Here is a 17,864-nt window from a genome sequence, read left to right as displayed (position 1 = left end):
TGGCATTTTGAGAAAGAGAGAACGTTATATGAGGGAGGAGAGAAGAGATGAGACTGTCATCTACCTCAGGGGCCATTTCAGGATATTTTCTGCCTTTACTCTTCCCCAGACACTTAGGACGCCCACCTTCCAACCTCTGACACCAGAATCCTTTACCTTCATCAAAGCTGCAAAACACACAGTTTTATATAAGAAGAAGATTATTCACAGGCATATATAAGTGTTCATTATCAGAGTGAGGTAATGTGTAAACAGCGGGACTCACACAAGGGCCTGGGTGTAGTTGAATGTGGGTGTGATCCCCAGGAACCGCTGGATGCCGTCCATCACTAGGGCTGGGTTAGATCGGAGCAGGGTGCCGTCTACAATATGGAGCTAACATGGAGGAGCGTCAAATAAATAAAGCATTTAAAATACAAACAAATAGAATTTTGCTATTGTTAACGCTATTGTTTTGTCTGTAACATTTTGGCAAATGTTACTGATGTTGACATATTTTGAGAAAAATTGTAGGTGATAAATGCAATACACTACTGACAAAGTAAAGAGTGTTGTTGTTGTTAACTAAAACTAAAACTATTAAAATTGTTAATTTACATAAAGCTGAAATAAAATAAAATGTAAATATTAGGTGAAAATGTTGGCTTGGCAGTACTAAAATTATTAGAATTAAAACCGAAATAAATGCAAAGCTAAATATAAATAAGACAAATAAAAATGACAAAAGCACATAAAAAAAAAAAAAAAAAAAAAAAAAACTAAAATTGGAATGAAAACTGACTATATAAAAATAAAAGCTCATTGAAAACATGAATAAATACACAGAAAAAGTAATTAATCTTTTCAGAAGGTCATTTGTTCTTATTTCCTTTGAAATGCAAAGCTTAGAGGAAAATTTGGAAAGAAATAAGAACCAAATTTTTAACGCTACAGGATTTAAATGTGTTTGCCCCGAGAGTTGTTAAACATCAAACATTCAACAGGATAGGACTTGACAATCATACACGGATAACTGCACTACCTGTCTGGCCTGGTAGTGCATAAGCCAGTGCTCTAGATGTGTGGCGTAAGTCCCAGGCTGAAGGCTGCGGTTCTGAAGGGTCAACAGCCCTTTAGATGCAGAGGGACCTGCTGTTACAACCTCGTGGAAAGTGTGGTTTATTGCAACAGGGTCCTGGTGTGCTCGCTGATGCTGACAAGACATAAAACAAACACAATTTATGTCATAATTTCTGTGGTGAAAGAGAAGGGTGGAGGCAGATTCATGGTTAAGATAAATTATATCTGTCTATGACACTTCAGACGTCTACTTCCTGCTGCCTATATACAAGCTGCCCTTTTAATGCATAAAATGCCTGACAGGCAGAAAGTGACACAAATACATGATATTTCAAGATGTAGTTCAGCGATAAGTTTCAGGTTATGGGGATATTTTATGAGTGCCACTCCATTAAAATCTGGAGAATGAGAGAAAGCTGTGGAGTACCTGATACCAAGAGTAGGCTCTGTCAGCTGGGTTGATAAGCACTGCTATGACCTTGGCTCTGGGCAGTAAGGCAGCAGCCCTCTTTGGAGCCACCTCTGTGTCAAAGTAGTTGGCACTTTTTTCAAACATGAAGTCTGTGCTGACATTCGAGGGGAAGGGAAAGAAGTCCATGTACCTGCAAAATGTTAAGACACTCAGTAAATATAAATATGCTACACGAGGATACAATCACAATGCTTTTATTCCAAATAAACCCAGACTGGGATAAGTCTTTCATTACAGGACACTGTAAATGATGTCTCACTATTAAAATTAATTTTTTAACAGAGGGCTTGTCCTGTAAGTAATGGATCTATTAAGAATTCAATATGAAACCCAGACAGTATTACTGAAATAATAAAGTGGAGGGGTGATACAAGCTTATTATGACTAATGGTTTGTGTCTGCTACACTGGCTGCGAGTGAAAACGTTGTATTGTGTATATTACCAGTCAATGCCATTGTGGTAATTCGGCCCATTAAAGAACTGGATCTCCTCAAAGGTGACTGGGCTGGGGAAGTTGCTGGTGATGGCAGGGTGAAGGGTCAGAAAGGAGTGCAAAGCTGTGGTACCTGTTGTCAAAAAAAGTCAATATCTCAGATGCAATATCTAGGTTGTATTTTGGATAGGGCTGGGCGATATATCGCATGCAATTGTCACGCGCATTTCGTCAGTAAAGCCGGTTCCCTGATTACCGCTAAATCGCCATCACCTGCTTTCAAATGGAGCGGCATTTAATAGACAGAGCCGTAGTTCACTGACAAGATACGCAATATCGCGTTCATTATCGAAGGCGATTCATCTGCGATAATGAACGCAATATTGCGTATCTTGTCAGTGAACTACGGCTCTGTCTATTAAATGCAGGTGATGGCGATTTAGCGGTAATCAGGGAACCGGCTTTACTGACGAAATGCGCATGAAAATCGCATGCGATATATCGCCCAGCCCTAATTTTGGACCATTTTTTAATTCAGTTAACCCAAGCAAAATGTTAAATTTGAGTCTGGAAACACCAAGACTTACCTGTTTTCTGTGGGCCAATAACCAGAAATTTGGGCAGCCTATCACAGGTCTTCTCTTTGGACCAGATGTCTTTATGTCTCTTGTCATGACAGGGGTTCTGAATGGATTAAAAAAAAAAAAAAAAAAAAAAACATTCCCACACATTACATACATTTTTTGTCAACCTTTTACCATATTTCTTGGAGTATCGCAATAATATCATATTGTGAGTTCAGAATCGTGACACCCCTATTTATGTATAAGCCACATTTTTATACATAAAACTGACATTTTGCCTTTATTATATGATAGTTAACATTTGTCAGGAAAAGAGGGATCAACTTTGATCCTCTATTACCTGCCATAGGGGGTCCATCTCCTCTGGAAAGATCTGGAAGTATTTCTCGGCTAGTTCCATAGGAGGTAGAGTCTGGAGCTGTAGGTTGGTCCAGCACTGTACAAACTTCACAAGAGACTCAAAGGTGTAGAGACCGAGCCGATCATTTCCGTAGTTAGACAGGTGAGTCATAAAGATGCTGATCTGAGGGTGTAAAAAACATTTACATTTGAGTTAATTTGTTTCTTTTCAAGGAAAGCTGTGGAAACATCTACTACTTTCATAATAAAAGATCATAATCTAGTTTATGTTTTCAGCTGCTGCACTAGCAAACACTTCAGGCGATAGGGCCAAACACAAACAAAAGCACAGAGTGCAAGGGCAGGACTCTGTCACCACTTAAGGCTTTAGGACACATAAACAAACACACAAAGAAAAATATACTCGCTACCATTCACTAAACACACACACACACAAACATAGAGGGGAAAACAGCACAAATACAACTCACAGGGTTTAGGAGGACAGTAAGGAAGAGTTCTCCTCCACGTATGCTCTTGTCCAGCTCGCGAGAGCCTCCAGGGTACTCATTATAGAAGATGGTGTGAGTAAACAGGCCACATGTCTGCCTGGGCAACACCTGCAGACAGAAGAAGGTTAGAGACCTGAACAGACAGCCCTCAATTCTGCTTCAGCAACTGTATAGGCACACTCTAAGAATGGCCGAGACAAATGAAACAGCTGTTAGTCATTTCATCTGATGATGGTGGGCGCAATTTAATAACTGCATTATTGTTTCTTGGATTTGAAAACACTGGGTCTAATTCATAAAACACAAGCAGAATGAATCTCTAAATTGTTTATAGAATCATTATTGGATAAATTGTTGCATGCAACTGATGTAAGATTTACAAAAAAAAAAAAATCATTCTGCTGGTGTTTTATCAATATATATGTAGGCCATTTGACACCAAAATCAACATGAAAAATGAATCGCAGACACACTACTGTTCAAAAGTCTGTTTTAAAGGAATTAATATTTTTATTCTGCAAGGATGCATTAAATTGATCAAAAGTGACAGTAAAGACATTTATAACATTAAAAAAGATTTATTAGATAGAAAACTTTCTATTCATCAAAGAATCATGAAAAAGTTGTTTCTACAAAAATATTAAAACAGCACAACTGTTTTCAACATTCATAATAAGAAGAAATATTGCTTTAGCACCAATCAGCATATTAGAATAATTTCAGAAAGACTGTGACACTGAAGACTGGAGTAATGAAAAATAAAATAATTTAAAAAAAAATCAGCTTTGCCATCACATGAATTAATTACATTTTAAAATATATTAAAATAGAAAACAGCTATTTACATTGTTATATTATTTCACTATATTGCTGTTTTTACTGCATTTTTCTTTAAATAAATGCATTCTTGGTGAGCATAAGAGACTTTTTATGTTGATATGTCTTATGTTCTTATGTTGAGAAGTCTCTTAGGGTGCTTTCACACCTGCCTCATTTAGTTCGGTTGAATCGTACCAGAGTTCGTTTCCCCCTTTGGTGCGGTTCGTTTGGGCAGGTGTGAAAGCAGCAATCGCACTCGGGTGCGCACCAAAAGCGGACCAAACAAGCGTACCGAGACCTGCTTGAAGAGGTGGTCTCGGTACGCTTTCAAACGAACTCTGGAGCGGTTCGCTTGAGATGTGAAAGCAATCCGACCCAGTTAACGGACCAACGAACCAAATGATGTCATAATTCATAACGGGAAATTTGATATAAAAAGCGGTAGTGTCTGATTCTGTGAGTGAGCACATTATTTACCATAGCTGAAAACCAACGAGGCCTCTGTTGTGTATTTGCACTTCTCCGTGCGAGAATGCTGTCCCGACAAAGCCTTTCCCCGCTCTGCTTCATTATAAAATGTATATGGTCTCTCTCGACACACTGACAACAGTTCGCCTACTACTAGACAGCGCTGGGAAACCAGAGACGAACCGAGAGAGAAAGAGAGAGAGCGCGTTTGAATTTGCCGCAGCATTAATATATGTAGTATAATTTAAAAGCGGGAAAGACGGCTACATTTATAAAGTGTTTGCGTGTGTCTCGACAGTTACAAATAAAGCCACAATAAACTCATGGAGCAAACTTGTCAATCATTATTTTGATGGCTGACGCAGAGAAAATTCTGACCAATAAGAGGACAGTTTTACTCGCATGTGACTTGCCTAAGGCATTTTGGTACGCTTTGAAATGTTGCTATGTGAAAGCGAACCGAACCAAGAAAAAAAAGCAACATTGTAACAAATTTAGTCCCTGTTTCGGAACAAAACAAGCGATCCATAGGTGTGAAAACACCCTTATTTTCATAATGACAAAAACAGAAAAATTTTACTGGCCCCAAAATTTTGAACGATAGTGTATGATCTATTCACACAAGGAGCAAAACAAATATGCGTTTGGCTGAAAGAAAATGCAAATTCATGAGCAATGCTGTCTATTCAAACAGACATTTGTTTTTTTATTTTTAAAAGGAACTGCTGCAGTCCGTGAGTTTTGCCTCTTTGTCGCCATCCCTGTTTGAAATCTGCAATTGCAGTTATTTATGGAATTATCATCTTTACGTGGGTTGTGCCTCGGCACGGCTCCTCAGCAAGGATGAATCTAATGTTTGCTGTCAGTCACCGCACTGATCTGGATACTGTACTTCGGAATCACAGATTGTAATCTTGAAGTATGACCAAAGTAAGAATTTTCAGTAACATGTCTGCCACTTTTGTTCTGACCAACTGAGGAAAAAAAGCATTACAATAAATCGCGCTGTTAAATGTTGATTAAATCTAACGATCGCTTAGCTCATATCATGTCAAAGCATGCAAATTATTATTGTTATACTTTGTTCTCAAAATTGTTAAATGTTAACAACATTAGCATTGCGTGACTATGTGTGTTTAGTGTGTATTAGTGTTACCTGTAGATTTAAATTTCTGTACAGTCTAATCTCTAACGTTAATTTGTCATACCATACAATCTGCCATCAAAATGATACATTTAATTATTGCAGCTGCTGTGAGAAAAGGCTATAAATGATCTGTCTCACATGCGTTATAGCCTAGTTAACTGGGACTCGTTCTTTTCACAAGTTTACCCTTGTGAATCGGACTAAGGTAAGGAGATATTTTTGAACACTGGCTGGTTATGTACATGCTCAATAATTGATTTTGGATAACTTTTAACCAAAAAAAGTTACGTACAGCAGCTTTAATCATCTGACAGCCCTTGTTTTTATTTTATAAAAAGGAATTTAATATTAAAAGAACAAGATGTAAATGTAAACAATGTTGTGAATGAATGCTGGATGTTGTGAATGAATACCGGATACATGCAAAAGATGATTTACTTGGTTTTTGTATCAGATCATTGAGCCTAACAGTGAAGCAGCATCTTTTTACCTTTATGTCATGATGTATGAAGCCCCTGCGATGGCGTGCCGGTCTCAGGTGTGGATATTCTTCTGTGCTGGTCACTGTGATCCCCCATACACTCTTCCAGGCCTCGTACAGCTGGCTGTGTACGGGATACACCCCTGAATGATGAGGAGCCACAGCGTACCCCATGTCTGTGGGAATACCATGCTCCTGTAACGGGAAGAGACAAACAAACGCGTATAGTGATCAATCACAAATCCACTCACCAGTTGAACTTCACTCGCAATTGCACCGCCAAGACTTATAGGGCAAATGGGAGTAGAACAGAAGAGAAAAGTCAATATGAGACGCATTAGAGACACCGTTAACAAGACATGTCATCAGGGCGTGTGCGAGCGAGAAGCTTTTGATTATGTTTCTCAGCAGAGGCAGTGTGTCAAGAGGCGTGGTTATTTCCAACACCACAGGAGGGTGGTAGACAAACATATCCTCAGATGAGCAGAGAGCTTTACTTCAAGTCCAAAGTGCCATCTTTCTATGTATGTGTTCCTCCTCACTTGTGTGTGTGAGCACAAACTGTGAGATCCACAAGCCCCGGCTAAGAACGTCCCTTTGCAGGCTCATTAAACCTTGATGAAGGAGCTGTGTCTTCTCCATTGAGCAGAGAGCAGGAGAAGGCATATGTCAATGTCTGCTCTAAAGACAGGATGTGACAGAGGGATTAGCGAGAGGAGGAAAGGGCTGGTTAGTATTCACGGCGCGCTCCCTCTCTCTGTCTGTCTGCCTGCGGTCCATATCCCACTCCAATGACCATCATTACACCAGGGTGGGCTCGTTTCAACAGGCCAAATTCACAATCTCCTCGGCGGATGCACATCGAGTCAAGGTCAAAGAGAATCCCACCGATCCAATGAAAAAGTGCTAATACAAATATATAATGAAATACCAACATGAGATAAAGCAGGTGGGCAGAGAATCGATACTCGCACTTCTGCGACAGCAGCAATAATGGCTGTAAATAGTAACACAATGATGAAGGAAAAAAGCTTGCTCCCCTGTCGCAACAACACGAGGAAAAAAAAGACACAAATTTTGTGTCACATTTTTCTATGTTAAAAAGATTTTGCCTAACTAAGCTTAATATTTAAAGAAAACTACAAAAATAGAATTTTGTAGGTTGGCTGAAGAGTGTAAACACTTAAAACGCTCAAACAATGGAGTACTATTAAGGACTGGATCATCTCCAAACAGAAATGTATCTGGGAAACTTTTTTGGTAACATTATGTTTGAAATTCTGTTTGGCACCATTAGTGGCATATAAATCAATAATTCAGTTTTAAGATGCATAATTTCACCAACTAACCTGTGCAAACTGCATGTTGAGTCTCATTTGCTCCGCCAACACGCTGACATTGTGAAAGAGGTGAGGTTGCATGTGGCTCCACATGTGTGGAAACCACCAGAACTCATGCCGGTGCTGTAACAGCATGTCATCACCTTCATCCTCCTCCTCTGTACCTGCAAACACACATATACATTCTGTTGAAGTTTAATAGTAAAGACATTTGGGTCTTAAAATGGCTTAAACATCTTTTTGTTAATTTTTTGCTCAGATCCATTTTGTTTTTTGTTGTCTGAACAGGAAAAAAGTTAAATACTTTGTAAGTTGTTTAAAATCCAATTTAAATATATATATATATATATATATATATATATATATATATATATATATATATATATATATATATATTTCTTTTGTTATTCACTCTCAGTTTGAACAATTAAGTCAGATTATACAGATTTAGATTTTTCAAGGTTTCCACAAAAAAATATTAAGCAGCACAAATGTTTTTAACAATGATAATAATAAGAAATGTCTCTTGAGCAGCAAATCAGAATGTTAGAATGATTTCTGAAGGATCATGTGACACTGAAGACTGGAGTAATGGTTGTTGAAAATTCAGCTTTATATAAAATATATTTAAAATATATTAGAATATAAAAACTATTTTAAAGTTTTTTACTGTATTTCTTATCAAATAGGGGTGCAATGGTTCAAAGTACTCACGGTTCGGTTTTATCTCAGTTTTAGTTTCACGGTTTCAGTATGGTTCGGTATGTGCTATGTTTCGGGGGGAAAAGGACTATTGTCAAATAAAAAAAGAAAATAAGATCAAATAACCAAACTACAAGCAACAGTACAAATATATACAGTAGAGCAAAGATTCAAATAAAATAAACTGTGCTTTTCAGGTTTTTCAGGTATCAAACAGTAGCTTTCAGGTACAGAAATTGAATAAAGTAGCTAAATAAATGTAAATCTACATTGCATATAATCTTCACTGTATAAAATAAAAAAGATTAATCATTATTAAATTACAAAAGCTATTCAGTCAAGAGCACAGTGATTTCCTTGTCTTTTGTTGTTTGATTAACATCAAAAATACACATAGACAGCAGGAATATTAGGCTACTGTCACTTTAAGACATAATCCATTACACAGATACTGAACCATAGACTGTAAAAAAACAAAAAACAAAAACCAACAACAACAACAAAAAAATTCGAGAGAGAGTCTAAGTTCACTTACAGACATTACCTACTATGTCTGCAAGGATACTCGACAAAATAGGCATTTTGACAATTTTGTGTGAATTTGTCCGTTCAAGCGCAAGACTCAATATTTGTGCGTTATACACGCGCTTTCGCGTGCATTTAGGATCAGTGCACAAATCTTCTCACAGCGCTCGCAAATTCTCTTTGACATCTTGTGCTCAAATGTTTAGATTTGCAAGGCTTAAAGGCCTACTGAAGTGCCTTGGAAAGAGCCGTTGAGCTCAGCAAAACCTCAGTTTCCTTCTAATCTCTAAACGTTTCTCCTTCTAATCTCCTCCATATGTCTTTAAAATATAGCATTCTGCGCAGAATTCAAATGGGTTCGATACATTGTGGTCTGTGCAGACTTGCGGATATGATCGTCTCTGTGCTATCCTATCTCTGGACCAGAGCAGACTGTGTGCATATTATAAACGCGTATGCGTCGTCAGATATGAGATGAACCGTATGTGGAGAACGGTACAGTTCGTTTTTTTACTGCGAACCATTACACCCCTAATAAAGGCAGCCTTGGTGAGCATGAATGACTCAACAAAAGAAGAGGAAAAATAAGTACCTGCATGGTAGAACTTCCCAGAGAAGCCAAGATTGAAGGTGAAGTTGGGAACTAGCGTTCGTAGTTTATTCTGTGTGTTGAGCAAAGCCTTGAAATTGAAGAAGAATTATTACTTTAATAACATGCTATCAAAGTCCTGCCCAAAATCTGTGGAATAAGATTAGCAATTTGCCAAGAACAACAACAGCAACATTTGACTTTACTCTGAGCTGTGCTTGAAGGCAAAAACATCAACAGTGTTGTTAAACAAATCTCTCCACTACCTTAGGCATTCACATTAACAAATGTATGAGCTTAAGTCACCAACAGATGGCAGTGTGGTGCCAATTCAGTCCTATGAAGAAAAGACAAACTTTTAGGCCGTCGGCCAGATCGACAGACTGAGTGGGATGTGAAATATACATTTGCATTCAAATCTCTTCTACCCACGGGCAGGTCAGACGTGCCGAATGAAGCTGCAGCCTTAACATCAATCTAAACTCATCCTTGTGAAATGAACACATTTCATAACTTAGCATCACTGCGCACATCTAGCTAATGACGGCGCTGTGAGGCTTGAAATACAAAATGATCCTGCCATCAGGCCCTTCAAACCCTGAGTGATACGGGGGTATAAGCGAATTACAGCGCTGTTCCAGCACAAATCAGACGGCGGGGAGAGATAGTGTCACTTTCCACACAAATCTAACACAAAGCTGAGCCGATAGTTGCAGCAGTATCACAAATCAAGATGAGCTGCTGGGGAGAGAAGGCTGCTGCTTAGCAATGAAGAGATGGCATCTTACGCTGATTTAAGAGCCGCCGGTGTCCCCGAGTATGAGTGTATCCAATATTTGTTCTGCCTTGAGTGTGTTTGCTCAGCATGTCAGCATAAAAACTGCAGGATTATGGCAATCTGTGACTGCAGGGTGGTGTCCAGGGTGGACAATCGGTAGTGAGAATCAACTCTGACACAGTTCGATAAAAACAGACTTAGTTTGAAAATAAAATTATGTTACACTTTTAGAAAATGAAAATGTGGTTTTCCTTTCCTGATCAATAACTTTGATCAATGAGTTATGACAGAAAGAGAAACAGTCAATATGGCCATTGGACGGAAGGGCCAAGGGTCAGAACACAGCTTTTGACACCACCAAATTTTGCTGTCACAATGGACTTGGTTCATCACTGCGCAACATTCATAGCCAGTCTGATTGTCTCTTAACCTAACAGACTCAAGATTGTTCTTGAGACAGGATTCAGACACAGCAATGGAAAGTGTACCAACCTACCCATACTTGAAAGTAGCTAATTTTATCAGTATTTGAGAGAAATCTACAAACCTTTTTCCACAAAGATAAATTGTGGTACTCTGGATGATGCTTACTGCTATTACTTTTTCACTAATAAACATACAAATTGCTGGACAAAAGTTTTTAAATTATCTTAAATTCTTTTAAAATTATGCCATAATATTTTATTTTGAAAAAAAAAAAAACATTAGTCTGTTCATTTATGCGGAACGGTTGCACCACCTGACATTTTGGGGTTTTAAGATATCAAAACATAAAATAATATTTATTATTTGAATATTCTAAGAATGAATTCAAACTAAATAGGTTTTATAGAATAAAGTGATTCATGTTATGTCAATTTATCCAATTATTTTAAAAGGAAATCATGCACAAAAATATGCATGTCATGTCACTGACCCATACATATATAAACATAGAATTCCAGGAAATATATATTTAAATATATTTGAATACAAGCAAGGCAAAACAGAGTTTCATTGTTTTTAAGAATGCATGTGGCTGGTAAATTTTCTTAGTTCAGTTAGCAGGTGTGGCAAGTTAAATTTTGAACTACAACGCCAATCAGAACAAAGCTAAAGCCCAGGACACACCAAGCCGATGATTGGCTGTCGAGCAACGTCGGACCGCTTTTAAGTGTCAGCCGAATAAGTTGGCTTTAGTCAGACACCGTCGTTTTTTTTTGGGGGGGGAGGAGCGATTCAACATGTAGAATCGGCGTTGTGTGAGAGAGAGAACGCTGATTGGCTGTTCAGTTTAGTGAACGAGTTGAAGCACAAAAATAACAGTAAAACAGTGAGCAAACAAGTCAAGGCGATACATACAGAAGGCTGTTCTAATTTTTACGTCACGCACCTGAGTGTTCCAGGGCAAATGTTTAATATTAACGTGAGCCGAGTAGAATACAGAAAGTGATCAGCATGAATGATACTCAGGACAGCAATCACACGCTGCTTTGTTTACGGTTTGTGTATCTGCAGCCTGTAGTGCCAGTCTCCCTTTCTGAATTATGAATATAAACAAATATATATGAAAAAAATAGACAGCAGTCTCCTTACACGCAGGTGCAGAACACGCATGCTGGCTGACAGTCGGCTGTAGTTCTATTGGTGTGTTCACATGCAGTTTGACAACACAGTCGGCTTTTATCGGTGCTAGTTCTTTGGCGACAGTTTTTGGTGTGTCCCTTTCCTAATTTCGTCCTCTGCACAGGAAGAAGAGCAGTGAACTGTGTACGTATGTGCATAATGTGTGCATGTGTAGTGAGTAGGTGGAAATAAGCTTCAGTACTGAAAACGCATATGGAGTAAGAATAGATGTGATTAGTCCACCATTAGACACAGTTTGTTTGAGTTTTCTATGCAGCACCACTGGCTGAGGTGATTACAGCCCACTTGTTCAGCTTGAGGCCAGGTGGCATGGCATACATCACCATACAAAGCTGGCAAAAAAACAACAATAACGTAAAAACAGCTCTGTGGGAGGATAATCTGTCTGTTACACACATATTCCTGCAAATCATTTATGCTATCTGTGGAAAATAGAAGAACATGGATGAACTAAAAACCATGTCCTTGCTCCAAGGTATTGTCCCAGTAACCATTATGATTAAGAATGACTGTAAGAGGAAAAAGTATGGAAATGAGATGCGACAATGTTACATATTCTTTCACTAGTAAATGATAAATAGCAACAGTTGTGGCTGGGTTTTAAGGGATGTTCAGGGCTAAATAAAAGTTAAGCTCCATCAACAGCATCTGTGGCATGCTGTCAATTACCACAGACGGTAATTGACTCATCCCATCTCATTTGTAAAAACAAAACATGACAAAAATGCACATATAATGGAAGTTAATGGGGCAAACACATAGCAACTGCCCCACATAAAGTGCACAAATGCTATTGTTAGAGCTTACTTTGCATGCAGTGGTTTTCATACCCTAGGTACAGGATGGATAAACTTTTAGACAAGTTTATAATACAAAAATATTAAATATACATTTACATTTTCTGCAAACAAAATTGAGGGCATGCATCACAACATTAGTTCATGTCAAAGTTTTACTAAGGTAGTTTTTAATATTTGCAAGGTATGACCATGATTCCCAACCCATGTTATATAATGTGACAGACTTAACAGAAACTTAAAGGAATAGTGCACCTAAACATTTAATTTCTGTAAGCATCAGTCATTCCAAACCCTTGTAATTGTAGAGCTTGACAGCAACAGGCCCCTTTTGTTCATTATTTGGAACAAAGAGGCCATGTTATCATTTACAATGAAAGTAAGTCACACAGATTTGGAATGACATGAGGCAGAATAAGTAATGACAAAAATAATAATTTAATTCTTGTGAGATTTTTTTTATATCAGCGCTGATGAAAATCTACTTTTGTTCATTATGCTGTCACATATCTATCCATTCACCATTTTAGCACATCACATTTAAAGACCAATCATCAAAGACCAATCATCAATGTACATTTCTCTACATCCCTTGCATACAAAACAAAACCGTGCTAACTTTGTCAAATATAATTGATGGTGGGCTAATTAACTTCCTGACTGACTCAGTTAGCAGACAGACAAGGCAGATTTTTCTGCTAAAGAAACATCTTCATGTTGTCAATGCAAATGGGACATTAATCAACATATTTCTTATTAGAGCTGTTAATTTACATTGACTATCTTCAAAGAGGATGACCTCCGGGTGGTGTCTCTTTTTGCAAGTGTATACTACCCATTTATGGATCCTGAGGGTGTAAAGACCACGGTCAGCAGTGTGGTTTGCATATTGTGGAAGGCTGAAAGCTTCTACCCAACCTGATGATGAGAACTGGGAGGGATTCATAAGTCTGTGTAATCAGCCCCTTTGGCAAAGCCGCTAATAAATAGGAGGTTAATAGGCACATTGTCCAAACAGAGCAATTATCCCTTGCTCTAACAAGCACATAATTCTGAGTACTAGCTGTTAGCCTCTCCATGACACTACAGTGCTCAAAGCATCATCTGTGTACCATGTTATCTGTTAGCCCATACAATAATTGTTACCCATTTCGAGAACATACGTTTTGCTCATTATGCTGACATAATGAATTTGAGAGATCAATGTCAATGCTCACAGGTAAACAACATTGAGCAGCCTAAGAACTTTTAAAGAGACAGTTCATGCAAAAATGAAGATTCAGTCATCACTGAATCAACTCACCCTCATGTTGTTCCAAACCACAGAGAAAAGAAAGTCACACAGTTTTGAAATGTCATTGCAGTGAGTAAATGACACAATTTTCATTTTTGTTTGAACTACCCCTTTACCAAATTTAGAAGAGACACTTACCTTCACATCTGTCACCTTCATCCTTGTACCCTCCTTTCCCACAAATATATCATCCACATCAACTAGCAGATGCCTCTCCAAGGACAGGCAGAGTCTTTTGCCTGTCAGATAGGCTATGGCATCCACAAAAATCAACTTATGCAGCCAAAACGACAGATTGTTGCCAAAAAGCACCCTCTGAATGCCGTCGTGAAGGCCAAGGTCCTGAACTACAGTGGCATGAAGGGCTCGGTGGGGGCCCAGGTGGGCCAGTGCTTCTGAGGACTTTGTGACTGCTAGAAGCACGGGCTCGTAGGTGCTGTGGTTAGACTGAAAGACCGTCCAATCATCGCCAGGGAGCGGGCCTTGCTCCACCTCATTGGGTTTGGTGATGTACAGTAATGGGGCTGCAGGGTTGATGTGGTAGTCCCGTAGGCCCAGGTTAGAGTGCAGGAAAAGCGGAAAGCCCTTCAGCTGTGCACTGAGCAAAGAGTTCTCATTGGCTTTGAAGAAGCCGATAATGCCCACGCCAAATTCAGCGCAATATTTATCCAGCAGGTCACGGTTCCATGCATCCAAGTTGACGTACTTGAGAATGTTCTCATAAATGATCAGGGCGTAGCGACCAACATCACGCTCCATCAACGTAGGCATGTCACCTTTGCTGGGTGCGTTCTCAGTGTGGTAACGGAAGCGACTGGACTCGAGGATAGCCACAATCTCTTGTCCGAGCTGAGAGTAGATACTCTCCACAAAGACCAGCACTACAGGCTCCGTTCGAGAGTTATCAACCACTTTAACCGTCCTCTGCCGTCCTGTGAAAGTTGGCAGAAAAAGAGGAGCCCGTTGCCCTCCTGCTGCAGCAGCGACAACCCCACCACAGTCACTGAAGGGCATAGGGGGCGCCTCTTTTATTTTAGGGCTGTTGCTGACATAGTAGGCCAGATAAGCCATGGAAAGCAGGCAGAAGATGATGAGCGCCAGGATGAGGCGGTGGAGCTCGAGTTGCCTGACGCCCCGCACTAACTTCCACAGCCCCATGGCCACAGTGCGAAAGCGGGACCGGGGAAGAGAGGGGGGCATCGGGGAGGCTGAGAGGATGGCCGTTGCAGTGTTCGCAGCAAGAGGAGGACAACAGAGTGGAAAAGAGAAGGAAAAAGGAAAAAGGCTGAGCAGCAGACACCGGCACAAGCTTTGGGTCAGGAGTAGCCATTTATGCTAGGTCACCATGGCCCCCATAGTCCATGACGAGTATCTCCGCTTTGATTGATGCCTCTAGATCCAGTCCTCCAATGAGGGCAACCAGCTCTTTCACCCCCACCACAAGTTTCCTGAGTGCACTCACTCTCTGCTAGCGTCTTGGGGCTGGGATAAGAGGATTGGGTTTCTTGATCTCTCTCGACACTCCACCACCACTCGACAAAGGATCAGCTGTTTCACCGCTGACTTCTTTTGCGTTGCTGTGCACCGAACTTTCAAATAAGCACGTGCTTCTCAGTGTAGAGGGCTCTTTGGGATCTTTTGGAGAGCTTTGAGGCCGGTGCTCCACTTGCCCCACTGGCCTCAGCAGCAGGTGCTCTGAGGGTGTTCACCACTGGGGCAGGATGGTGAACACTGCCCCCAGTAGAGGCCCAGCACTGATGGTACATCCACCACTGAGTCAGAACCTGAAAGGGAGAGAGGGGAGAGATTTGATCAGTCTAAACATCAAACACCTTTAAAGAGTGCATAAAAAAGGGAAAGCAAACATATCTTAAGCCTAGTGAATGACCAAAGGCTGCATCACTCTTTATACTTCCAAATGGCCATGTGATTTTGCTATTAGTGTGACTGTTGATGTGGATCACTACATTACCATGGAGTCTTCTTTTTTTCCTCATGACTCCTAAAATAGTCCTGGAGCTCTTGTCCACCAGTAAGATAGCATTACAGGTGGGATAGAGAGATCACTGACCTTATGGATATGTGACTGGAACAGTTTTAAAAGGTGAACCTTGAACAGTACACTAATTAGAGCATGGGAAGGCAGATGATGGGTAATTCGAAAATGTCATTGGAATGCACTGTTTGTAAACTTGGAGAGCACTTAAAATATTGTCTCCATAGGAGAGAGCAAGTCAACAGTTAGATTGAGTTTCAAAGTGCTGGAGACGGAAATCATCGGATTCCAGGCACATTTTCTCATTCCTCTCCCCACCAAGAGAGGCTTTGTCAGCTTACAGCCAGCTATCAGTCTCTGACATGATCAATGCTAGCCATGCTGTAACTATAAATCAGGGCTGGCACTTAAAGGATCGTTTTTCCCACAGATGGACAAGCATGGCCTATGCTTTGGTCAAAGGCACCTTGTCTAGGATGGATGATAAGCTAAGAGAGAGAAATAAAGGACACGAAAAACATAGCATAAGGAATGAAAAGACACTAAAATAGAGAAACAGACCTTTACTTGCACCCTCAAAGCTAATAATGAATTTAGAGAATCATAATTTGGTAATTCACCTGTCTAAGAGATGGCAAAGAATAATTACAAAGAAAAAAGAACAGCGACAAAGTGCTCAGCTGCATTAAATTTATCCAACTCAGAATGAACTCTACAGAAGAACACATCCTGATACGGAAACCTAGGTTATTATTAGCCTGGGAGTACTCTAACCTCACTGACCAGTTCTACATCAGTTCAAAACATACACACGAGCAAATACAAATGCACATAAAAACAGCAGGTTTCCATCACAACACATTACAATTCATGAGGTCATAAAGATTCACTCAGATCAGTGCGTCTAATTCAACATTATATTATCTGTATGGTAAAGCAACAGGGCGACAGAGAGGGAACTGCAGCCCTGAATCATTGAGCAGAATGGTTTCACATGGCATGTGTTGCTGAAGCCAGGATGAAATTACTACTGAGCATTTCTCATCTCAGGAGAATAGCTTTCACATTTGAGCCAGAGAATGCAATCATGAACTGTTCAGAGCTGAACTCGACCAGGAAATGATCAGGATGTCCATGCATATCTTGTGTTTATTACACTACTCTTGTAAGGAAACAAACATGCTTACAGAGTAATGGTACACATGAGGAAATAAGATGAGGGAGCGTGACTTAAGCCGGGTGCACACTGTGTTTATTTTGGCCATTATTTGGTTGTCTGAGACAAATTTTGAAAATCCTAAAGATTTCTCTGATCCTAGGCTAAAATCTTTAGTCTTTAATCATTAGTTTGACATGTTCACCGACAGCTGATTAATGACTGTTGCAATCAAATTTTATCCTTCGAGAAAATTCTGGCAGTGTCAGAATATTTGGAGCACAGGCTTGTCTTCTTTTTCAAGACAAGCCATGATTAAAATTGACACTAGAGATTTCTTTTTAGTCCCACGTGTAATGCAGCTCACAGTCACCGAACGTGTATGGATTGATGATGTAAAACTCCAAACAGGTTTTTATGCGCGTCCGTTTTTAACGCGTCTTGACTGTCGTACAGTCTGAAATAAATGACAGCTGAGATCCCACAGTGTGACATGAGGATCATGTTCGTACAGTCTGACAAGCAACAATCGTAAAGGACTATTATAAATTGCAGAGTTTGCACCCGGCTTAAGGGAGGAAATAAGATACAAAAGGAAGAGAATACAAGTACAAGAAGTAATAAAAGATAGTCAATAAAGGAGATAAGGAAAAAGCAAGAGAGGCAGCAGAAAGTCACTGCTAACTAATAAGACTCCACTGATGTCTTGAAGAGTATGCATGTTTGAGAGTATTACATTTTCCCTC

At 39.7% G+C, this 17,864-nt stretch overlaps 1 protein-coding gene across 8 annotated transcripts in view; it reads right to left on the bottom strand.

The window, feature by feature from the left end:
- The window catches only part of ndst2a (N-deacetylase/N-sulfotransferase (heparan glucosaminyl) 2a), a 123,387-nt gene that overhangs the window by 2,056 nt on the left and 103,467 nt on the right, over positions 1–17,864 (bottom strand). For all 8 annotated transcript variants that reach the window (XM_048204675.1, XM_048204681.1, XM_048204676.1 and 5 more), the window contains 12 exons: positions 14,105–15,750; positions 9,475–9,562; positions 7,665–7,819; positions 6,325–6,510; positions 3,380–3,508; positions 2,890–3,072; positions 2,553–2,649; positions 1,975–2,098; positions 1,487–1,661; positions 1,022–1,192; positions 266–375; positions 65–167 (listed from right to left, as the gene is read on the bottom strand). In XM_048204675.1, the coding sequence (XP_048060632.1) occupies positions 65–167; positions 266–375; positions 1,022–1,192; positions 1,487–1,661; positions 1,975–2,098; positions 2,553–2,649; positions 2,890–3,072; positions 3,380–3,508; positions 6,325–6,510; positions 7,665–7,819; positions 9,475–9,562; positions 14,105–15,166 (2,583 nt within the window). In that variant the 5' untranslated portion in view covers positions 15,167–15,750. The remainder of the gene's footprint in view (positions 1–64; positions 168–265; positions 376–1,021; positions 1,193–1,486; positions 1,662–1,974; positions 2,099–2,552; positions 2,650–2,889; positions 3,073–3,379; positions 3,509–6,324; positions 6,511–7,664; positions 7,820–9,474; positions 9,563–14,104; positions 15,751–17,864) is intronic.

Source organism: Megalobrama amblycephala, linkage group LG10, assembly GCF_018812025.1.
Source record: "Megalobrama amblycephala isolate DHTTF-2021 linkage group LG10, ASM1881202v1, whole genome shotgun sequence".
Lineage (NCBI taxonomy): Eukaryota > Metazoa > Chordata > Actinopteri > Cypriniformes > Xenocyprididae > Megalobrama > Megalobrama amblycephala.
The sequence above is the reverse complement of the archived record's forward strand: the minus strand, read 5'-3'. Positions and strand labels throughout refer to the sequence as shown.